The sequence below is a fragment of the Misgurnus anguillicaudatus genome, chromosome 21, assembly GCF_027580225.2.
Source record: "Misgurnus anguillicaudatus chromosome 21, ASM2758022v2, whole genome shotgun sequence".
NCBI lineage: Eukaryota > Metazoa > Chordata > Actinopteri > Cypriniformes > Cobitidae > Misgurnus > Misgurnus anguillicaudatus.
The window spans coordinates 64472827-64496643 of NC_073357.2; the positions used below are offsets into that span (position 1 = coordinate 64472827).

At 43.4% G+C, this 23817-nt stretch overlaps 2 protein-coding genes and 1 long non-coding RNA gene across 3 annotated transcripts in view; 1 reads left to right on the forward strand and 2 right to left on the reverse strand.

Moving 5' to 3' along the window:
• LOC141353140 (uncharacterized) overlaps positions 1-23817 on the forward strand; it is a 238177-nt gene that overhangs the window by 106590 nt on the left and 107770 nt on the right. The window lies entirely within an intron of this gene.
• On the reverse strand, positions 722-8943 carry LOC129453912 (uncharacterized). The gene is made up of 7 exons (XM_073859725.1): positions 4351-8943; positions 3267-3331; positions 2817-2998; positions 2596-2708; positions 2429-2493; positions 2029-2216; positions 722-1876 (listed from the first exon to the last, which is right to left on the reverse strand). The coding sequence occupies exons 1-7, from the start codon at positions 8941-8943 to the stop codon at positions 1785-1787; spliced, it is 5298 nt and encodes a 1765-aa protein (XP_073715826.1). The 3' UTR covers positions 722-1784.
• The window catches only part of LOC129441002 (uncharacterized), a 31121-nt gene continuing 18250 nt past the window's right edge, over positions 10947-23817 (reverse strand). Inside the window, exons 7-12 of the mRNA XM_073859726.1 lie at positions 22709-23406; positions 22201-22262; positions 21917-22029; positions 18603-18677; positions 15850-17750; positions 10947-10997 (exon numbers count right to left, since the gene is read on the reverse strand). Of these exons, the coding sequence (XP_073715827.1) occupies positions 10947-10997; positions 15850-17750; positions 18603-18677; positions 21917-22029; positions 22201-22262; positions 22709-23406 (2900 nt within the window). The remainder of the gene's footprint in view (positions 10998-15849; positions 17751-18602; positions 18678-21916; positions 22030-22200; positions 22263-22708; positions 23407-23817) is intronic.

Consider the following 23817-nt stretch of genomic DNA (forward strand, 5'->3'; position numbering starts at 1 on the left):
CGGATACTGGCGCTGAGGCTTGTGTATTCCCCTCATTATTTCGTGAGCATATTTTCATCAACGGTTCCGCAATCATTTTTGAATTTACCAAAAGGTGTTTTTCTTAGTATTTGAATCAGCCTGTCTTTTCCCTGCTCCGAGCCTATCATCTTGCTTTTAATTATTTTTAGATCTTCTTCAAAATTCACTTCTTTTAGCCTAAATATTTTAAGTCCCTCGCAGCCAATAAATTCTCACTTCCTCGAATCATTTCGGACTTCTGTAATAAAATACTACATATGCTGCTAGAACATCTGTATCTCAAAACGGCTTTACAGGGGGTATGGCTTAGCTAAATGAGATGTTAATGAGCCCTATTGTCTCTCCAGCCAGGGAAAAGGGAAAGTGTTAACTTTTTTCTTTCTCAAATTTCTCAGCATTCTCTTTCTTGAATGTGTTACATTCAAATGGCCACAACTTCTCCAAATCTTATCAGATTTCCATGTGTTACACATCGTTGGAAAGCTTAGAATCTGCACTTTCAGAATCTATGAATAACTCAAAATGCCCCAGATCCGACTTGTGTCCCTACTTTCCGTGAATGGTCACAAATATTCTAAGCAACAAGTACATTGTTAATATCCAGATACGCTTTGAACAACAAGTGTGTTGCTGACACACATATTATTACCTGCTGACTCTTGCAATAGTGTATTTTCTCGATCCAATCAAGTGAACAATGTAAAGCATTTCTAATAAAACTTTATTTAGCACAAAACAGTAAATAACAGCTTGATTTATTTTTTAAACTGCTGATTACATTAACACATGCCTAAAAGAAATTAATTATATATTACTATATATATATATATATATATATATCACTATATAAATTAAAATTTTACAAAATTACAACATAAATCATAAGTTAATATAGTTTAAAGCTAAAACAATAAGAATAAATACACGAGGGTCTCTATTCTGGAACCCCCATTACATTCTTAAACCACATCCAGTGTGAATACGTTTAACAAAGAATATATTTGGATAAATACAATTTTTATGATAAAATTAACACCAGAGAGATATTTAATTTGAGACTTTGAGATGCTTATATTTGTCTGAATTCAACACAATGACTTAATGTGGACTTAAACAGCACACCAAAAACAGACGCATACATGTATACAAATAAAAGAAAGTCCAGGACCTTCATTAGGATCACCCTCAAAAAAGATGAACAGAAAGTAAAATCCATGGGTTCATTGGATTTCCCTGGGCCTCAGAGGTGCATAAACATGGAAAGGATCAGTTCTAGACCTCCATTACATGATTACAAGGAGAAATCAAACAACACATACATAACTAACTAACTAACGACCTACCATACAAGAGGAGTAAGTGCTTACTGAGAATTCATTTTGTGTTAGTGTAGTGTGTTGTAAAGATGGATATTTATGACACAACAGCCTGAGAGTACAGCAGTTGTTCGGGTGAATCTCAGGAGGAGTTTTATCTCAGATTGGGTCCTTTCACAGTTTGTTGTATATCTGCAGGTTTCATGAAGATGGAAATTGTTTGTGCCAGACACTTCATGTCATCAAGTGTAAGATGTTTTTAATGCTTTGCATTCTTCCGTAAAGACTTTACAGTTTTAAGGGTGGGGCTCTGGTGTTGCATTAGAGATTTACAAAAATCCTGGGGAGGCACAGCTTTTTCCCCAAATAAATTTTTCAAGAAGCACAAGAAAGATTAAATAACATGCAAATAAATAATAATCATGACAGCGTACATGTAGACTACGATCAATCGAACCGCGTGACCAGAAGTGACAAAACGACCAGGAGGGAAGCCGTCAACATGCTGGTCTGACTGCTCGCTTCACCTGAGGAGTACGCTGTGTTACAAAGAAAAGAAATAAAACATTTATTTATTTATTTAGTGTTTAGAATATTGTCTGAAGTATACTTGCAAAAGAGCAGTACAGTAAATACTATAGATAAATAATTTTTTATTATTAACAAATGGTAAAAAAAAAGAATAACATACCTGTGCCATTGACCACAATTTCATAAGTGAAGATTTTAAAAGGTAATGTCTCGTTGTAGGCGGCTCGGAGCATAGTGTTCACTATCTGTGTGTCATTGGGTAAAATTGTGTTTGCTGGAAAAGTAAGATCCATTCCATTTTTGATTGTGGGGATGTTCACTTTTAGACCAGTGTTTTTGGAATAAGAACTGGGGACAAACCAGATTCAAGCAGAACAAATTATTTTCAACATAAAAATAAATTTGATAAGTTTGATCAGAACAAACGGTTTTGTTGTTGGTGGCTTTACAATGCCTTTAAAGTCTCTACCGTATGTTAGTTTGAACAAAATCTCACAGCTGATGTTTATATAATATGAATCATTTTCTCAGCATTAATGGCTAGACAGACGTGTGCATACCTGTAGTTGGTTAAATATAAAACACTGAATGATGCTTTATAATCTGTGATGAAGAAAGGTTCAAGCTAAAACAAAAACAAAAAAATATAACATTATCCATCAATCCATGCCAAATGACGTCATTATGTGTACTTCAGAAAATAGCCAAGTTAACACTTTAAGCTTACCCATTGTTTAATCATTGATGACCTGTTTAGAAAATCATTGGATGTCGAATCTAAAAGGGCGGGCACATACGTGCCATTGGTCAAGAAGGTAACAGGGATTCTCTGCATTTGTTCTGAGGATGCACAAAGGAAAAACATGAATGCACATAAACCACACATGGAAAGATCTTCTTAAGTAAAATCAAACAGGTCACATCAAGAGAGCTGTAAAAACAACTTACTAGTCACAGTAATGGAGTTAGGATAAATGGGGAGGTTAGTTAGGAAGGTTGTATTTGCTGCTGCTGCCTTTAGGTCTTCTGCAACCTCAGTGTCGCTTGGGATAGTTTGAGAAGAGGTTGTATTGAACACAACCTCAATCTCCGCTTCCACATTTTCTGTCATCCGGGTTCTGACAACACCTCTGTAATAAAACATCATAACCATGTGCTTTACAGTTTACAACCACCTAAACATATACAGTATTCATCAAATGAAAAACTATATTAACTGTTGACATGACAAAGTTTACATATTAAAGAAAACAGGTTGTCTAATACTTGAATATTGCATTTCGTAAAAGTTCAGGGAAGTCAAATAAACATATTCACATTACAAAAACAAAATAAAGACACAGAATAAAATCATTATTAAGGGACAATTGTAAATAATCATGGAGACCATTGACTAACCTGAAGGATTTCACAATGATTGCCACAAAAAGATCCCCATACTTGCTTCTGTAAATTGGTTCACACTAAAAACATAAAAAAGAATTATGTTTGGTGTAGATTACACTTTACATTCTTTTAATGTTTTAAAAAGGTTCTAAATAATTAATACAGACATTTCCATACCAAGGCTAATGGGAAAGTGTTAAAAGATTACTCAGTTTTCTTTAAAACATCCAGATAACTTACTCCTCCATGTCATCCAAAATGTTGATGTTTTTCTTGGTTCAGTTGAAAATAGAACTACATTTTTTCTTTTATTTTTGAGGAAAACATTCCAGGATGTTTTTCCATGTAGTGCATTTTATTAGACCTCAACAGTTTACAATTTCAGTGCAGCTTAAAAAATTATCCCAACCGAGACACATGGGTCTAATCTAGTGAACCCATTGTCATTTTTGGCAAGAAAAAAATCTTGCACTAGCCATGTGATGCCCTGCCCACAACCTCAGGTGATTGTGTAAGCATGCTTTTGGACCATTTTAAAGGGACAATAGGTAGGATTTTTGTTCATGGAGCTTACTCCTGGGTACACCTATTTTCTCACAACAAACAGATGGCTTGCTGATTTACTCACTTGTGTTTTATCTGAACTAGATGATACCATTTAATCCCTAGTTTGTACTTTGTTTACATTTAACTCATGGTGTGTGATCGTGTCACTGCTATTGCACTTTAATGCTGCTTCTGCCACCTTATGACAATGGATTTACATTTACAATCAGGCAGTGTGTCATCAATGACAGCGCATTGGATGGAAAAATGCCCTTCCTCTTCCATAATTGTTCTATACCATCATAAATATCATTATCACAAATATTCTTGAAATATTTTGATATCATTTCAGGGCTGTATGTCCCACTGCTAGTGCCTAGCCACTGTGCTGCCTGAAATGTAATCTTAAAATGGCCTTTTAGTCATAAGCTTACCTTTAAAACTGTAAACAAGCAATATGGGGGGCAAGCATGGCAGTAAATGCTGCTTATAAACATTTTATAATTAAAACAAAACATAAAGATTGTTTTTATTAGATGTGTAAACTTACCCAAATGATAACAAGTTGTGCCCTTTGCCGAAATTCTTCACTTTGCGGGTTTTCTAGTGCTGCAACAAATGGCCATAAAATCACAACTACTATAGTTACTTTTGGTGGAGGGCGGGTTGTTACTGGACTTGTTGTGGTTGTTAGACGTTTGGGGGTTGTTGTTAGACGTTTGGGGGTTGTTGTTAGACGTTTGGGAGTTGTTGTTAGACGTTTGGGGGTTGTTAGATGTTTTGGAGTTGTTGTTGGATGTTTTGGAGTTGTTGTTGGATGTTTTGGGGTTGTTGTTAAATGTTTTGGGGTTGTTATTGGATGTTTTGGGGTTGTTGTTAGATGTTTTGCTGTTGTAGTTGTTGTTGAATGTTTTGCTGTTGCAGTCTTCGTTGGATGTTTTGCAGTTGCAGTTGTGTGTTTTGCGATTGTAGTTGTTGGATGTTTTGCTGTTGTAGTTGTTGTTGGACGTTTTGCTGTTGTAGTTGTTGTTGGATGTTTTGCAGTTGTAGATGTTATTGGGTGTTTTGACGTTTTAGTGGTTGGATGTTTTGGGGTTGAAGATGTAGTTGTTGGGTGATTTGCGGCCGTAGTTGTTGTTGGATGTTTTGTGGTTGTAGTAGTTGTTGGATGTTTTGTTGTTGTTCGTAGTGTAAGTGTTGTGCTTCTTGATGCTTGCGTCACAATTGTTGGTGCTTGTGTTGAGGTTGTTAGTTTAGCTATTGTGGTTGTTGGTGCTTTTGTTGTGGTTGTCGATGCAGCTGTTGTGGTTGTTGGGGCTTGTGTTGTGGTTGTTGGTGCTTTTGTTGTGGTTGTTGGTGCTTTTGTTGTGGTTGTTGGTTCAGCAGTTGTGGTTGTTGTGGCTTTTGTTGTGGTTGTCGGTGCAGCTGTTGTGGTTGTTGGTGCTTTTGTTGTGGTTGTCAGTTCAGCTGTTGTGGTTGTTGGTGCTTTTGTTGTGGTTCTCGGTTCAGCTGTTGTGGTTGTTGGGGCTTGTGTTGTGGTTGTCGGTGCAGCTGTTGTGGTTGTTGGTGCTTTTGTTGTGGTTCTCGGTTCAGCTGTTGTGGTTGTTGGGGCTTTTGTTGTGGTTTTTGGTTCAGCTGTTGTGGTTGTTGGTGCTTTTGTTGTGGTTGTCGGTTTAGCTAATGTGGTTGTGGGGGCTTTTGTTGTGGTTGTCGGTGCAGCTGTTGTGGTTGTTGGTGCTTTTGATGTGGTTGTCAGTTCAGCTGTTGTGGTTGTTGGTGCTTTTGTTGTGGTTCTCGGTTCAGCTGTTGTGGTTGTTGGGGCTTTTGTTGTGGTTGTCGGTGCAGCTGTTGTGGTTGTTGGGGCTTGTGTTGTGGTTGTTGGTGCTTTTGTTGTGGTTGTTGGTGCTTCTGTTGTGGTTCTCTGTTCAGCTGTTGTAGTTGTTGTGGCTTTTGTTGTGGGAGTCGGTGCAGCTGTTGTGGTTTTTGGGGCTTTTGTTGTTGGTGCTTGTGTTGTGGTTGTTGGGGCTTGTGTTGTGGTTTTCGGGGCTTTTGTTGTTGTTGTTGTTGGGGCTTGTGTTGTGGTTGTTGGAGCTTGTGTTGTGGTTGTTGGAGCAGCTGTAGTGGTTGTTGGGGCTTTTGTTGTGGTTGTCGGTTCAGCTGTTGTGGTTGTTGGTGCTTTTGTTGTGGTTGTCGGTTCAGCTGTTGTGGTTGTTGGTGCCTTTGTTGTGATTGTTGGAGCAGCTGTAGTGGTTGTTGGTGCTTTTGTTGTGGTTGTCAGTTCAGGTGTTGTGGTTGTTGGTGCTTTTGTTGTGGTTGTCAGTTCAGGTATTGTGGTTGTTGGTGCTTTTGTTGTGGTTGTCGGTTCAGCTGTTGTGGTTGTTGGTGCCTTTGTTGTGATTGTTGGTGCTTGTCTTGTGGTTGTTGGAGCAGCTGTTGTGGTTGTTGGTGCTTTTGTTGTGGTTGTCGGTGCAGCTGTTGTGGTTGTTGGGGCTTGTGTTGTGGTTGTCGGTGCTTTTGTTGTGGTTGTCAGTGCAACTGTTGTGGTTGTTGGTGCTTTTGTTGTGGTTGTCGGTTCAGCTGTTGTGGTTGTTTGTGCTTTTGTTGTGCTTGTTGGAGCTTGTGTTGTGGTTGTCGGTTCAGCTGTTGTGATTGTTGGAGCTTGTGTTGTGGTTGTCGGTTCAGCTGTTGTGGATGTTAGTGCTTTTGTTGTGGTTATTGTAGCAGCTGTTGTGGTTGTTGGTGCTTTTGTTGTGGTTGTTGGAGCAGCTGTTGTGGTTGTTGGAGCAGCTGTTGTGGTTGTTGGAGCAGCTGTTGTGGTTGTCGGTGCTTTTGTTGTGGTTTTCAGTGCAGCTGTTGTGGTTGTTGGTGCTTTTGTTGTGGTAGTTGGTGCAACTGTCGTGGTTGTTGGTGCAACTGTCGTGGTTGTTGGTGCAAATGTCGTGGTTGTTGGTGCAACTGTAGTGGTGGTTGGTGCAACTGTAGTGGTGGTTGGTGCAACTGTAGTGGTTGTTGGTGCAACTGTAGTGGTTGTTGGTGCAACTGTCGTGGTTGTTGGTGCCAGTGTCGTGGTTGTTGGTGCAACTGTCGTGGTTGTTGGTGCAACTGTCGTGGTTGTTGGTGCAACTGTCGTGGTTGTTGGTGCAACTGTCGTGGTTGTTGGTGCCAGTGTCGTGGTTGTTGGTGAAACCGTCGTGGTTGTTGGTGCAACCAACGTGGTTGTTGGTGCAAGTGTCGTGGTTGTTGGTGCAACCGTCGTGGTTGTGGGTGCAACCGTCGTGGTTGTGGGTGCAACCGTCGTGGTTGTTGGTGCAACCGTCGTGGTTGTTGGTGCAACCGTCGTGGTTGTTGGTGCTAGTGTCGTGGTTGTTGGTGAAACTGTCGTGGTTGTTGGTGCAACTGTTGTGGTTGTTGGTGCAACTGTCGTGGTTGTTGGTGCAAGTGTCGTGGTTGTTGGTGCCAGTGCTGTGGTTGTTGGTGCTTTTGTTGTGGTTGTTGGTTTAGCAGTTGTGGTTGTTTGGGCTTTTGTTGTGGTTGTCAGTTCAGCTGTTGTGCTCGTTGGGGCTTTTGTTGTGGTTGTCGGTTCAGCTGTTGTGGTTGTTGGGGCTTTTGTTGTGGTTGTTGGTGCTTGTGTTGTGGTTGTTGGGGCTTTTGTTGTGGTTGTTGGTGCTTGTGTTGTGGTTGTTGGGGCTTGTGCTGTGGTTGTTGGAGCTTGTGTTGTGGTTGTTGGAGCAGCTGTAGTGGTTGTTGGGGCTTTTGTTGTGGTTGTCAGTTCAGCTGTTGTGGTAGTTGGGGCTTTTGTTGTGGTTGTCGGTGCAGCTGTTGTGGTTGTCGGTGCAGCTGTTGTGGTTGTTGGAGCACCTGTTGTGGTTGTTGGTGCTTTTGTTGTGATTGTTGGTGCTTTTGTTGTGGTTGTTGGTGCAAGTGTCGTGGTTGTTGGTGCAAGTGTCGTGGTTGTTGGTGCAAGTGTCGTGGTTGTTGGTGCAACTGTCGTGGTTGTTGGTGCAAGTGTCGTGGTTGTTGGTGCCAGTGCTGTGGTTGTTGGTGCTTTTGTTGTGGTTGTTGGTTTAGCAGTTGTGGTTGTTTGGGCTTTTGTTGTGGTTGTCAGTTCAGCTGTTGTGCTCGTTGGGGCTTTTGTTGTGGTTGTCGGTTCAGCTGTTGTGGTTGTTGGGGCTTTTGTTGTGGTTGTTGGTGCTTGTGTTGTGGTTGTTGGGGCTTTTGTTGTGGTTGTTGGTGCTTGTGTTGTGGTTGTTGGGGCTTGTGTTGTGGTTGTTGGAGCTTGTGTTGTGGTTGTTGGAGCAGCTGTAGTGGTTGTTGGGGCTTTTGTTGTGGTTGTCGGTTCATCTGTTGTAGTTGTTGGTGTTTTTGTTGTGGTTGTCGGTTCAGCTGTTGTGGTTGTTGGGGCTTGTGTTGTGGTTGTCGGGGCTTTTGTAGTTGTTGTTGGGGCTTGTGTTGTGGTTGTTGGAGCTTGTGTTGTGGTTGTTGGAGCAGCTGTAGTGGTTGTTGGGGCTTTTGTTGTGGTTGTCGGTTCAGCTGTTGTGGTTGTTGGTGCTTTTGTTGTGGTTGTCGGTTCAGCTGTTGTGGTTGTTGGGGCTTGTGTTGTGATTGTTGGTGCTTCTGTTGTGGTTGTTGGAGCAGCTGTTGTGGTTGTTGGTGCTTTTGTTGTGGTTGTCAGTGCAGCTGTTGTGGTTGTTGGGGCTTGTGTTGTGGTTGTTTTTGCATTTCTTGTGGTTGTCGGTTCAGCAGTTGTGGTTGTTGGGGCTTTTGTTGTGGTTGTCGGTTCAGCTGTTGTGGTTGTTGGTGCTTTTGTTGTGGTTTTCAGTGCAGCTGTTGTGGATGTTGGGGCTTGTGTTGTGGTTGTCGGTGCTTTTGTTGTGGTTGTCGGTGCAGCTGTTGTGGTTGTTTGTGCTTTTGTTGTGGTTGTCGGTTCAGCTGTTGTGGTTGTTGGTGCTTTTGTTGTGGTTGTCGGTGCTTTTGTTGTGGTTGTCGGTGCAGCTGTTGTGGTTGTTGGTGCTTTTGTTGTGGTTGTTGGTGCTTTTGTTGTGGTTGTTGGTGCAAGTGTCGTGGTTGTTGGTGCAAGTGTCGTGGTTGTTGGTGCAACTGTCGTGGTTGTTGGTGCAAGTGTCGTGGTTGTTGGTGCAACCATCGTGGTTGTTGGTGCAACCGTCGTGATTGTTGGTGCAAGTGTCGTGGTTGTTGGTGCAACTGTCGTGGTTGTTGCTGCAACTGTCGTGGTTGTTGGTGCTTGTGTTGTGGTTGTTGGTGCAACTGTCGTGGTTGTTGGTGCAACTGTCGTGGTTGTTGGTGCAACTGTCGTGGTTGTTGCTGCAACTGTCGTGGTTGTTGGTGCAACCGTCGTGGTTGTTGGTGCAAGTGTCGTGGTTGTTGGGGCTTTTGTTGTGGTTGTTGGTGCTTGTGTTGTGGTTGTTGGGGCTTTTGTTGTGGTTGTTGGGGCTTGTGTTGTGGTTGTTGGAGCTTGTGTTGTGGTTGTTGGAGCAGCTGTTGTGGTTGTCGGTGCTTTTGTTGTGGTTGTAGGTTCAGCTGTTGTAGTTGTTGGTGCTTTTGTTGTGGTTGTCGGTTCAGCTGTTGTGGTTGTTGGTGCTTTTGTTGTGGTTGTCGGTGCAGCTGTTGTGGTTGTTGGTGCTTTTGTTGTGGTTGTCGGTTCAGCTGTTGTGGTTGTTGGTGCTTTTGTTGTGGTTGTCGGTTCAGCTGTTGTGGTTGTTGGTGCTTTTGTTGTGGTTGTCGGTGCAGCTGTTGTAGTTGTTAATGCTTTTGTTGTGGTTGTTGGAGCAACTGTTGTGGTTGTTGGTGCTTTTGTTGTGGTTGTTGGAGCAGCTGTTGTGGTTCTCGGTGCTTTTGTTGTGGTTGTCGGTGCAACTGTTGTGGTTGTTGGTGCTTTTGTTGTGGTTGTTGGAGCAGCTGTTGTGGTTGTCGGTGCTTGTGTTGTGCTTGTCGGTTCAGCTGTTGTGGTTGTTGGTGCTTTTGTTGTGGTTGTCGATGCAGCTGTTGTGGTTGTTAATGCTTTTGTTGTGGTTGTTGGAGCAGCTGTTGTGGTTGTCGGTGCCTTTGTTGTGATTGTTGGTGCTTGTGTTGTGGTTGTTGGAGCAGCTGTTGTGGTTGTTGGTGCTTTTGTTGTGGTTGTCGGTGCAGCTGTTGTGGTTGTTGGGGCTTGTGTTGTGGTTAATTTTGCATTTGTTGTGGTTGTCGGTTCAGCAGTTGTGGTTGTTGGGGCTTTTGTTGTGGTTGTCGGTTCAGCTGTTGTGGTTGTTGGTGCTTTTGTTGTGGTTGTCGGTTCAGCTGTTGTGGTTGTCGGTTCAGCAGTTGTGGTTGTTGGGGCTTTTGTTGTGGTTGTCGGTTCAGCTGTTGTGGTTGTCGGTTCAGCTGTTGTGGTTGTTGGGGCTTGTGTTGTGGTTGTCGGTGCTTTTGTTGTGGTTGTCGGTGCAGCTGTTGTGGTTGTTGGTGCTTTTGTTGTGGTTGTCGGTGCAGCTGTTGTGGTTGTTGGTGCTTTTGTTGTGGTTGTTGGAGCACCTGTTGTGGTTGTTGGTGCTTTTGTTGTGGTTGTTGGTGCTTTTGTTGTGGTTGTTGGTGCAAGTGTCGTGGTTGTTGGTGCAAGTGTCGTGGTTGTTGGTGCAAGTGTCGTGGTTGTTGGTGCAAGTGTCGTGGTTGTTGGTGCAACTGTCGTGGTTGTTGGTGCAAGTGTCGTGGTTGTTGGTGCCAGTGCTGTGGTTGTTGGTGCTTTTGTTGTGGTTGTTGGTTTAGCAGTTGTGGTTGTTTGGGCTTTTGTTGTGGTTGTCAGTTCAGCTGTTGTGCTCGTTGGGGCTTTTGTTGTGGTTGTCGGTTCAGCTGTTGTGGTTGTTGGGGCTTTTGTTGTGGTTGTTGGTGCTTGTGTTGTGGTTGTTGGGGCTTGTGTTGTGGTTGTTGGTGCAAGTGTCGTGGTTGTTGGTGCAAGTGTCGTGGTTGTTGGTGCAAGTGTCGTGGTTGTTGGTGCAACTGTCGTGGTTGTTGGTGCAAGTGTCGTGGTTGTTGGTGCAACTGTCGTGGTTGTTGGTGCAAGTGTCGTGGTTGTTGGTGCCAGTGCTGTGGTTGTTGGTGCTTTTGTTGTGGTTGTTGGTTTAGCAGTTGTGGTTGTTTGGGCTTTTGTTGTGGTTGTCAGTTCAGCTGTTGTGCTCGTTGGGGCTTTTGTTGTGGTTGTCGGTGCAGCTGTTGTGGTTGTTGGGGCTTGTGTTGTGGTTAATTTTGCATTTGTTGTGGTTGTCGGTTCAGCAGTTGTGGTTGTTGGGGCTTTTGTTGTGGTTGTCGGTTCAGCTGTTGTGGTTGTTGGTGCTTTTGTTGTGGTTGTCGGTTCAGCTGTTGTGGTTGTCGGTTCAGCAGTTGTGGTTGTTGGGGCTTTTGTTGTGGTTGTCGGTTCAGCTGTTGTGGTTGTCGGTTCAGCTGTTGTGGTTGTTGGGGCTTGTGTTGTGGTTGTTGGTGCTTTTGTTGTGGTTGTCGGTGCAGCTGTTGTGGTTGTTGGTGCTTTTGTTGTGGTTGTCGGTGCAGCTGTTGTGGTTGTTGGTGCTTTTGTTGTGGTTGTTGGAGCACCTGTTGTGGTTGTTGGTGCTTTTGTTGTGGTTGTTGGTGCTTTTGTTGTGGTTGTTGGTGCAAGTGTCGTGGTTGTTGGTGCAAGTGTCGTGGTTGTTGGTGCAAGTGTCGTGGTTGTTGGTGCAACTGTCGTGGTTGTTGGTGCAAGTGTCGTGGTTGTTGGTGCCAGTGCTGTGGTTGTTGGTGCTTTTGTTGTGGTTGTTGGTTTAGCAGTTGTGGTTGTTTGGGCTTTTGTTGTGGTTGTCAGTTCAGCTGTTGTGCTCGTTGGGGCTTTTGTTGTGGTTGTCGGTTCAGCTGTTGTGGTTGTTGGAGCTTGTGTTGTGGTTGTTGGAGCAGCTGTAGTGGTTGTTGGGGCTTTTGTTGTGGTTGTCAGTTCAGCTGTTGTGGTTGTTGGGGCTTTTGTTGTGGTTGTCGGTTCAGCTGTTGTGGTTGTTGGGGCTTGTGTTGTGGTTGTCGGGGCTTTTGTAGTTGTTGTTGGGGCTTGTGTTGTGGTTGTTGGAGCTTGTGTTGTGGTTGTTGGAGCAGCTGTAGTGGTTGTTGGGGCTTTTGTTGTGGTTGTCGGTTCAGCTGTTGTGGTTGTTGGTGCTTTTGTTGTGGTTGTCGGTTCAGCTGTTGTGGTTGTTGGGGCTTGTGTTGTGATTGTTGGTGCTTGTGTTGTGGTTGTTGGAGCAGCTGTTGTGGTTGTTGGTGCTTTTGTTGTGGTTGTCGGTGCAGCTGTTGTGGTTGTTGGGGCTTGTGTTGTGGTTGTTTTTGCATTTGTTGTGGTTGTCGGTTCAGCAGTTGTGGTTGTTGGGGCTTTTGTTGTGGTTGTCGGTTCAGCTGTTGTGGTTGTTGGTGCTTTTGTTGTGGTTTTCAGTGCAGCTGTTGTGGTTGTTGGGGCTTGTGTTGTGGTTGTCGGTGCTTTTGTTGTGGTTGTCGGTGCAGCTGTTGTGGTTGTTTGTGCTTTTGTTGTGGTTGTCGGTGCAGCTGTTGTGGTTGTTGGTGCTTTTGTTGTGGTTGTTGGTGCTTGTGTTGTGGTTGTTGGTGCTTTTGTTGTGGTTGTTGGGGCTTGTGTTGTGGTTGTTGGGGCTTGTGTTGTGGTTGTTGGAGCTTGTGTTGTGGTTGTTGGAGCAGCTGTAGTGGTTGTTGGGGCTTTTGTTGTGGTTGTCAGTTCAGCTGTTGTGGTTGTTGGGGCTTTTGTTGTGGTTGTCGGTTCATCTGTTGTAGTTGTTGGTGTTTTTGTTGTGGTTGTCGGTTCAGCTGTTGTGGTTGTTGGGGCTTGTGTTGTGGTTGTCGGGGCTTTTGTAGTTGTTGTTGGGGCTTGTGTTGTGGTTGTTGGAGCTTGTGTTGTGGTTGTTGGAGCAGCTGTAGTGGTTGTTGGGGCTTTTGTTGTGGTTGTCGGTTCAGCTGTTGTGGTTGTTGGTGCTTTTGTTGTGGTTGTCGGTTCAGCTGTTGTGGTTGTTGGGGCTTGTGTTGTGATTGTTGGTGCTTGTGTTGTGGTTGTTGGAGCAGCTGTTGTGGTTGTTGGTGCTTTTGTTGTGGTTGTCGGTGCAGCTGTTGTGGTTGTTGGGGCTTGTGTTGTGGTTGTTTTTGCATTTGTTGTGGTTGTCGGTTCAGCAGTTGTGGTTGTTGGGGCTTTTGTTGTGGTTGTCGGTTCAGCTGTTGTGGTTGTTGGTGCTTTTGTTGTGGTTTTCAGTGCAGCTGTTGTAGTTGTTGGGGCTTGTGTTGTGGTTGTCGGTGCTTTTGTTGTGGTTGTCGGTGCAGCTGTTGTGGTTGTTGGTGCTTTTGTTGTGGTTGTCGGTGCAGCTGTTGTGGTTGTTGGGGCTTGTGTTGTGGTTGTTGGTGCTTTTGTTGTGGTTGTCGGTGCAGCTGTTGTGGTTGTTGGTGCTTTTGTTGTGGTTGTTGGTGCAAGTGTCGTGGTTGTTGGTGCAACTGTCGTGGTTGTTGGTGCAAGTGTCGTGGTTGTTGGTGCAACTGTAGTGGTTGTTGGTGCAAGTGTTGTGGTTGTTGGTGCAACTGTCGTGGTTGTTGGTGCAACTGTCGTGGTTGTTGCTGCAACTGTCGTGGTTGTTGGTGCAACTGTCGTGGTTGTTGGTGCTTGTGTTGTGGTTGTTGGTGCAAGTGTCGTGGTTGTTGGGGCTTTTGTTGTGGTTGTTGGGGCTTGTGTTGTGGTTGTTGGAGCTTGTGTTGTGGTTGTTGGAGCAGCTGTTGTGGTTGTTGGTGCTTTTGTTGTGGTTGTCGGTGCAGCTGTTGTGGTTGTTGGTGCTTTTGTTGTGGTTGTCGGTGCAGCTGTTGTGGTTGTTGGTGCTTTTGTTGTGGTTGTCGGTGCAGCTGTTGTGGTTGTTGGTGCTTTTGTTGTGGTTGTCGGTGCAGCTGTTGTGGTTGTTGGTGCTTTTGTTGTGGTTGTCGGTGCAGCTGTTGTAGTTGTTACTGCTTTTGTTGTGGTTGTTGGAGCAGCTGTTGTGGTTGTCGGTGCTTTTGTTGTGGTTGTCGGTGCAACTGTTGTGGTTGTTGGTGCTTTTGTTGTGGTTGTTGGAGCAGCTGTTGTGGTTGTCGATGCAGCTGTTGTGGTTGTCGGTGCTTTTGTTGTGGTTGTCGGTGTAGCTGTTGTACTTGTTGGTGCTTTTGTTGTGGTTGTTGGTGCAAGTGTCGTGGTTGTTGGTGCAAGTGTAGTGGTTGTTGGTGCAAGTGTCGTGGTTGTTGGTGCAACCGTCGTGGTTGTTGGTGCAACCGTCGTGGTCGTTGGTGCCACTGTCGTGGTCGTTGGTGCCACTGTCGTGGTCGTTGGTGCAAGTGTCGTGGTCGTTGGTGCAAGTGTAGTGGTTGTTGGTGCAAGTGTCGTGGTTGTTGGTGCAACTGTCGTGGTTGTTGGTGCAATCGTCGTGGTTGTTGGTGCAACCGTCGTGGTCGTTGGTGCCAGTGTCGTGGTCGTTGGTGCCACTGTTGTGGTCGTTGGTGCCACTGTGGTGGTCGTTGGTGCAAGTGTCGTGGTCGTTGGTGCAAGTGTCGTGGTTGTTGGTGCGAGTGTCGTGGTTGTTGGTGCGAGTGTCGTGGTGGTTGGTGCCACTGTCGTGGTCGTTGGTGCCACTGTCGTGGTCGTTGGTGCAAGTGTCGTGGTCGTTGGTGCAACTGTCGTGGTTGTTGGTGCTAGTGTCGTGGTTGTTTTTGCATTTGTTGTGGTTGTCGGTTCAGCAGTTGTGGTTGTTGGAGCTTGTGTTGTGGTTGTCGGTTCAGCTGTTGTGGTTGTTGGTGCTTTTGTTGTGGTTGTCAGTGCAGCTGTTGTGGTTGTTGGGGCTTGTGTTGTGGTTGTTGGTGCTTTTGTTGTGGTTGTCGGTGCAGCTGTTGTGGTTGTTGGTGCTTTTGTTGTGGTTGTCGGTGCAGCTGTTGTGGTTGTTGGGGCTTGTGTTGTGGTTGTTGGTGCTTTTGTTGTGGTTGTCGGTGCAGCTGTTGTGGTTGTTGGAGCTTGTGTTGTGGTTGTTGGAGCTTGTGTTGTGGTTGTTGGTGCAACCGTCGTGGTTGTTGGTGCAAGTGTCGTGGTTGTTGGTGCAACTGTCGTGGTTGTTGGTGCAACTGTCGTGGTTGTTGGTGCAACTGTCGTGGTTGTTGGTGCAACTGTCGTGGTTGTTGCTGCAACTGTCGTGGTTGTCGATGCAGCTGTTGTGGTTGTTAATGCTTTTGTTGTGGTTGTCGGTGCAGCTGTTGTGGTTGTTGGGGCTTTTGTTGTGGTTGTTGGAGCTTGTGTTGTGGTTGTTGGAGCTTGTGTTGTGGTTGTTGGAGCAGCTGTTGTGGTTGTTGGTGCTTTTGTTGTGGTTGTCGGTGCAGCTGTTGTGGTTGTTGGTGCTTTTGTTGTGGTTGTCGGTGCAGCTGTTGTGGTTGTTGGTGCTTTTGTTGTGGTTGTCGGTGCAGCTGTTGTGGTTGTTGGTGCTTTTGTTGTGGTTGTCGGTGCAGCTGTTGTGGTTGTTGGTGCTTTTGTTGTGGTTGTCGATGCAGCTGTTGTGGTTGTTAATGCTTTTGTTGTGGTTGTTGGAGCAGCTGTTGTGGTTGTCGGTGCTTTTGTTGTGGTTGTCGGTGCAGCTGTTGTAGTTGTTGGTGCTTTTGTTGTGGTTGTTGGAGCAGCTGTTGTGGTTGTCGATGCAGCTGTTGTGGTTGTCGGTGCTTTTGTTGTGGTTGTCGGTGCAGCTGTTGTAGTTGTTGGTGCTTTTGTTGTGGTTGTTGGTGCAAGTGTCGTGGTTGTTGGTGCAAGTGTTGTGGTTGTTGGTGCAAGTGTAGTGGTTGTTGGTGCAAGTGTCGTGGTTGTTGGTGCAAGTGTCGTGGTTGTTGGTGCAACTGTCGTGGTTGTTGGTGCAACTGTCGTGGTTGTTGGTGCAAGTGTAGTGGTTGTTGGTGCAAGTGTCGTGGTTGTTGGTGCCAATGTCGTGGTTGTTGGTGCAAGTGTCGTGGTTGTTGGTGCAACTGTCGTGGTTGTTGGTGCAACCGTCGTGGTCGTTGGTGCAACTGTCGTGGTCGTTGGTGCCACTGTCGTGGTCGTTGGTGCCACTGTCGTGGTCGTTGGTGCAAGTGTCGTGGTCGTTGGTGCAAGTGTCGTGGTTGTTGGTGCTAGTGTCGTGGTTGTTGGTGCTAGTGTCGTGGTTGTTGGTGCCACTGTCGTGGTCGTTGGTGCCACTGTCGTGGTCGTTGGTGCAAGTGTCGTGGTCGTTGGTGCAACTGTCGTGGTTGTTGGTGCTAGTGTCGTGGTTGTTGGTGCAAGTGTCGTGGTTGTTGGTGCAACCGTCGTGGTTGTTGGTGCAACCGTCGTGGTTGTTGGTGCAACCGTCGTGGTTGTTGGTGCAAGTGTCGTGGTTGTTGGTGCAACTGTCGTGGTTGTTGGTGCAACTGTCGTGGTTGTTGGTGCAACTGTCTTGGTTGTTGGTGCCACTGTCGTGGTTGTTGGTGCCAATTTCGTGGTTGTTGGTGCCAATGTCGTGGTTGTTGGTGCAACTGTCGTTGTTGTTGGTGCTTTTGTTGTGGTTGTCGGTGCAGCTGTTGTGGTTGTTGGGGCTTGTGTTGTGGTTGTTGGAGCTTGTGTTGTGGTTGTTGGTGCTTTTGTTGTGGTTGTCGGTGCAGCTGTTGTGGTTGTTGGGGCTTGTGTTGTGGTTGTTGGTGCTTTTGTTGTGGTTGTCGGTGCAGCTGTTGTGGTTGTTGGTGCTTTTGTTGTGGTTGTCGGTGCAGCTGTTGTGGTTGTTTGTGCTTTTGTTGTGGTTGTTGGTGCAGCTGTTGTGGTTGTTGGTGCTTTTGTTGTGGTTGTTGGAACACCTGTTGTGGTTGTTGGTGCTTTTGTTGTGGTTGTTGGTGCTTTTGTTGTGGTTGTCGGTGCAGCTGTTGTGGTTGTTGGTGCTTTTGTTGTGGTTGTTGGTGCAAGTGTCGTGGTTGTTGGTGCAAGTGTCATGGTTGTTGGTGCAAGTGTCGTGGTTGTTGGTGCAAGTGTCGTGGTTGTTGGTGCAACCATCGTGGTTGTTGGTGCAACCGTCGTGGTTGTTGGAGCAAGTGTAGTGGTTGTTGGTGCTAGTGTCGTGGTTGTTGGTGCAACTGTCGTGGTTGTTGGTGCAACTGTTGTGGTTGTTGGTGCAACTGTCGTGGTTGTTGTTGCAACTGTCGTGGTTGTTGCTGCAACTGTCGTGGTTGTTGGTGCAACTGTCGTGGTTGTTGGTGCTTGTGTTGTGGTTGTTGGTGCAAGTGTCGTGGTTGTTGGTGCTTTTGTTGTGGTTGTCGGTTCAGCTGTTGTGGTTGTTGGGGCTTTTGTTGTGGTTGTTGGAGCTTGTGTTGTGGTTGTTGGAGCTTTTGTTGTGGTTGTTGGAGCAGCTGTTGTGGTTGTCGGTGCTTTTGTTGTGGTTGTCGGTTCAGCTGTTGTAGTTGTTGGTGCTTTTGTTGTGGTTGTTGGAGCTTGTGTTGTGGTTGTCGGTTCAGCTGTTGTGGTTGTTGGTGCTTTTGTTGTGGTTGTTGGTGCCACTGTCGTGGTTGTTGGTGCAAGTGTCGTGGTCGTTGGTGCAAGTGTCGTGGTTGTTGGTGCAAGTGTTGTGGTTGTTGGTGCAAACGTTGTGGTTGTTGGTGCAAACGTTGTGGTTGTTGGTGCAACTGTCCAGGTTGTTGGTGCAACTGTCCAGGTTGTTGGTGCAACTGTCCAGGTTGTTGGTGCAAGTGTCGTGGTTGTTGGTGCAAGTGTCGTGGTTGTTGGTGCAAGTGTCGTGGTTGTTGGTGCAAGTGTCGTGGTTGTTGGTGCAACTGTCTTGGTTGTTGGTGCAACTGTCGTACTTGTTGGTGCAAGTGTCGTGGTTGTTGGTGCAAGTGTCGTGATTGTTGGTGCTTGTGTTGTGGTTGTTGGTGCAGCTGTTTTAGGTGATGTTACTGCTGTAGTTGACCCTGTGATTGAAATGTAAATAAATGTTTATTATTACACTGTAAAATATGAATAATTTTATTCATATAGCGCTTCTTTACAGTTGTTTCTTGTACCAAAGAATCATCATATGAAATAGAAACAAAGAAAATACAGATAATAGCAAAGAAAAACACAGCGTGATTGTTTTTAAATATAGTTTAGCATGAAGTTTTTAAAGTTACAGGATGTTGTTACAGTTTTTCTGGATTCTCCCTTCATTCTCATAGATGATAATTATATAAGTTTGCACTAACCTGATCTCACAAAATTCCGTGACTATCCCACGGAATTTTGTGAGATCAGGTTAGTGACATTCTCACGGATTGGTTACTCAACTGCCTTTTCCTATTTTCAAACCATTTTCGCTTCGGTTTAGGGTTAGATTTGGTCTATGTGTTAGTATGTCACTTTAACTATTGGTTTATACTATTTTTTCTGATTTATTCTTTTATATTTTTTTAAACTTTAAACAATTGTTGCCTGGCGTTGGGGTTAGATTTGGGTTTGGGTAGGGATGTCATTTCATGTAAATCTAACCCTAAACGAAGCGAAAATGGTAAGAAAATAGGACAAAACAGTTGAGTAACCAATCCGTGAGAATGCCACGGAAAAAGACAGTCTGTAGCAGGGCCACGGAAAAATGCGGAGATCCGTGAGAATGCCACGGAAAAATGAGCACAAAATGGCATAGTCACGGAAATTCGTGAGATCAGGTTGGTTTGCACACATGGTTTAAAAAATATTCAACAACTTGTTATAGACAAAAACTTTTTAATGAATTTTTTAATGAATGAATGACTTTCCTTTGGTGGTGGTGTATGAGTGACACTTACCTGAGTTAGTTGTCGTATCTAGGTTTGGAGTTGATGTAGGAGTTGGAGTTGTAGAAAAGAATGTTGATGTGACCTCTGTTATGTATAAAACATTTTAAAAAAATCAATATTAATTTTCCTTATAAATATATTTAAGACAGTTTCACCTTATTGTTGGAACATATATCTGTATATATCTAACTGGCATGTTTTTACTTTATTAGCTTATTTATATTTATTATTCATATGAAGTCTCTTATTTGTTGTTATCATTAAAACTGATGTTAATGTTAAGTTTCATAGCTTAAATCAAAATTTTCCATATAATCTTAAAACTGTAGTAAATCACAGCATTTTACTTTAACTGGATTTTTTGTGTTTATTTCATGTTGTACAACATTTTGTAGTATTAAAATAAATGGTTGTGTTTTACATCATAATTCTTTCGGTAATAAATAAAGCTAATCTACGTTTTCATAGTTGCCTTAACCACATATTTCATATTTTCAAAACAAAAACAAACAGGTTTTTTGCATTTTAGATATTTTGTTTTTTTTAAATACATTAAAATAAGAATAGCCAGGACTGCAGGTTTTGGTTAGACTGAATGACGACCTCAAGTACTCTGCATTCCATTTGTAATATAACTGGACTTGCGTCCTCCCGTCCTCAGGAGTTCATTCCTCCGTGTCTGATCTTGCAAGCCCGAACTATGAAAGATACAATTTGGTATTGATAAACGCACCACGATCCCCCCCCACCCCAAACACAGGGATTTATTTTTAAATGATTTAATAAAAGGCAAAACATTTTAATGAATGATTAGAGGTAATGGTAACAATTTACCAATTTATTTGTTGACAAATAGTTAATGCATTAGCTAACACGAACTAATGATGCAATACTCCTAGAGCATTTATTAATCTTATTTCATGTTCAATTCAGCTTTGACAAATACCTTTAGTAAATTAAGCGCTTTAGCTGGTAAAGTTAATTAGCATTATGCACCATGAAGTAACATTAATAACTGTATTGACCTTAACAATAACAAAAATGAATACATGTTAAAAAAAACGATATTGTTCATTGTTTGGTCATGTAAGGTGATGCATTTACTAATGTTTACTAATAAAAAATTATTGTAAACTATTACAGACCTAATAAATTAATACATATGGTACACAACATTTTAAACATATTTTGTCAATTGAAGGAGTCTCAGTGCTTTAGTTGTCTGTTTTGTCCTTTCAGTCTGTCTGTCTGTCTGTCTGCTTTCTTGTTGTTTGTCTTGTTTCTTCTTTAATATTAAATGTTTCTCTCCTGTTGTTGATCAACCCGTCTTTGACTATTCTCTTATTTTATATTATTGTATATTTTTATATGTTGCTTATCTAAGTTTGTCAAAGTCATCTGTCATCTTCTTGTTTGTCGTCATGATATCTCTCCTCTGTTTTTCTTTCATGTTATTCATTTAATTGTCAGCTCTCTTTAAATGCTTTATGTATGTGTTTCGGACCATTTTTTTCTTATTATAAATAACGTGATTAAAGTTATTTAATATGATTAAAACAACAAACTTACAAAGTGACATTGTAGACTGTAAAAATTAAAGTTTAGAATAAGCTCATCGAGTAAATGAATAACAGCATTGCCACCTGCTGGCCATATGGTTTAACAGCACAACATGATGAAGAGAGGTTAGACCTTTTTTAACTTTTCAGAAAATCTGATTCCAAACATGATTGATTTTTATAAAGTAATGGTTCCCCAGTCAAAATGTTAATTGCACAGGTTTACACAAAGATTATAACTAGTGATAAAGAAAATATTTAAAATGACACTGCATTACAGTTTTTCTGAATTGCTAAAACACTAAACCCCAATCTCTGAACCAAATTCATAGTGGCCTAAACACGTTTGTCAAATCATGCAATCTTTTTGCAAAACTCTAAACACAAACCTCTCACTAAAACACATTCTACACTGCAATGCACTTGTTTTATAACAATGTAATTGAACACAACTGCAACACAGTTGCCATCAAGCAAACACAACAACTCAAAATTGTACACACTTTTTTCTAATGGTATTTTTTATCAATTGTGTGGTTTGGAAACAGTCCGAGAGGCAGATGAAGATAATGATGAAGAAAAGGACACAAGACACGATGCAAATGGCAAAATTTGCAGTTGGATTGCTGACTTCTTACAAAATACAAGTGCTGATTACAGTTATATTGAAAGCTTACTATTACTTGCAGTACTTACATTAAAGTATTCACTATATTGACCGAACTAAACATGTGATTACAGAACGTCTCAGGTTACGAATGAAACCATTGTTCCCTGATAAGGGAACGAGGTGCTGCATCACCGAAGCTACGCTATGGGAACGCCCTCTGCGTGATTGTGTCCGAAGCATGTATGTTAAATCAATCCAATGGTCAAGTGACACGTTATGGGCAGGTTCTGCTAGATTGTGATGAAGCAATGTGTGACAGGGATGGTGGGAGTTTGGCAGGGAGATGCAGCATCTAGTTCCCTTTTCAGGTAACAATGGTTACATTTGTAACCTAAGACGTTCCCTTACGGGGGAACTTGAGCTGCGTCGCTGAAGCTATGCCATAGGAACAATGTACCAAAACACCATACTACCAAGTGCTTGTCTGTGTGTAGCAGTGCGCACAGCTAAAACATAAGCACCTGGGCTCCAGGTGTAGCGCCAATATCTAATTCTGAGAACTGAACAAACATAAGCGGAGAGGAGCAGCCTGCCGCATCACAGACATCCTGAACTGAAGCCACTAGCCACAAGGCCTTAGAGGCTGCCATACCCTGAGAAGAATGAGCTCTGACAGCAATAGATTAATTCTGTCCAGAGGTCTCGTAAGCAAGAGAAATAGCCTCAACTATCTACTTACTAACTGTCTGCCTGGTCGCCGAGAGACCCTTCTTGGGTATGCCAAAGCACACAAAAAGTTGCTCAGATCTCCTCCACAGAGAACATCTGTGAACATAGGCACCGGATGCACCAAGTTAAGATTTTCCTGATTCCTATCCCTAAATGGGGGGCTGCTCTTGAAAATACAACAATATGTCACTCAGGACTTTTTCGCTTAAGCCTTCCTAGACATGATAACAGCGCTCATGTCTGTTTTCTTTTTGGAAGATTTCTGAGTGCAGCTGCCTGCTCCCTAGTTTCTCTGAGTCAGGGGTTCTGTGAATTTAGTTTGACAATTTGGATTTGTGTTTAATGTTTTGAGAAAATGAGTGATAGTTTTGAAAAATGTGTTTAGCAATGCAGAAAAACTGTAATAGTGTATGACTGAAACTTACCCACATAGGTGACATCATAACTTGTATTAGCATTACTTAGTGCCGTTTCAACATCAGTATTATTGGGTGGTTGAGAGAATGTGCCATTCATCTCTGTGACAATTGATCCTTTCCTGTAACAAGAAAGAGAAGACTAATGGGCTCATGTTTTTCAATTAACTGTGTTATAAATTCCTGTAGATTGCAATGAAATAATGCTTTACTTTATTGCATAAATTATATTTACTCGTAGAATCAACTTTAGATTACACAGATATATTGTTGTTTAAAAATGAAACACTTACGTGAACTGAATAATTATCAGTTTAATAAAATATTTAAATGTACTCCTCAAGACTGCCTCAAACTGTAAAAAAAGCAAAACACACAGAAACACTTTATAATAAACTCAATTACTGGAATATAAACTCACAGAAATTGTTTTGATGTTATACCTCCGATTTCACAGACAAGGCTTAAGGTTATTGCTAGACTAAGACACATGTTGGAGCTGTCTCAACTGAAAATAACTTGCACTGACAGATCTTAAAATATGCCAGTGTCATTGATTTGTCTCAAGATACACACCAGTAACATCTTTATCTAAGGTAGGTTTATAAAAGATGTTTAAACGTCTTAATTTAACTAAGGCCTTGTATGTAAAATCAGGCCATAAAACAAAAAGTTTTAATAGTAACATTGTCTAAATTATAGTGCACATTCCAGTTCTCATTGCTCTACTGTATTTTATATGATTTTGTATTAAACTGTGTTTTCTTTAAACTTGTTTTAAGTGTTTGTGTAGCACTGTACCTCATATATCATTTTTTTCCCCCGACTTTTGTAAGCATCAGAAGATGGGTTTGACAGTTCAGGGACAAAAACTTCTTGTGTAACCACTTTGATACGGACTGTGTATACTTTTGTAGTTGTTGTTGGTGCTTTTGTTGTGGTTGTTGGTGCTTTTGTTGTGGTTGTTGGTGCAGCTGTCGTAGTTGTTGGTGCTTGTGTTGTGGTTGTTGGTGCAACTGTCGTGGTTGTTGGTGCAACTGTCGTGGTTGTTGGTGCTAGTGTCGTGGTTGTTGGTGCAACTGTCGTGGTTGTTTGTGCAACTGTCGTGGTTGTTGGTGCAACTGTCGTGGTTGTTGGTGCAACTGTCGTGGTTGTTGGTGCAACTGTCGTGGTTGTTGGTGCAACTGTCGTGGTTGTTGGTGCAACTGTCGTGGTTGTTGGTGCAACTGTCGTGGTTGTTGGTGCAACTGTCGTGGTTGTTGGTGCAACTGTCGTGGTTGTTGGTGCAACATTCGTGGTTGTTGGTGCAACTGTCGTGGTTGTTGGTGCAACTGTCGTGGTTGTTGGTGCCAGTGTCGTGGTTGTTGGTGCAACTGTCGTGGTTGTTGGTGCAACTGTCGTGGTTGTTGGTGCAACTGTAGTGGTTGTTGGTGCAAGTGTCGTGGTTGTTGGTGCAACATTCGTGGTTGTTGGTGCAACTGTCGTGGTTGTTGGTGCAGCTGTCGTGGTTGTTGGTGCCAGTGTCGTGGTTGTTGGTGCAACTGTCGTGGTTGTTTGTGCAACTGTAGTGGTTGTTGGTGCAACATTCGTGGTTGTTGGTGCAACTGTCGTGGTTGTTGGTGCAACTGTCGTGGTTGTTGGTGTAAGTGTCGTGGTTGTTGGTGCCAGTGTCGTGGTTGTTGGTGCAACTGTCGTGGTTGTTGGTGCAACTGTCGTGGTTGTTGGTGCAACTGTCGTGGTTGTTGGTGCAACTGTCGTGGTTGTTGGTGCCAGTGTCGTGGTTGTTGGTGCAACTGTCGTGGTTGTTGGTGCAACTGTCGTGGTTGTTGGTGCAACTGTCGTGGTTGTTGGTGCAACTGTCGTGGTTGTTGGTGCAACTGTCGTGGTTGTTGGTGCAACTGTAGTGGTTG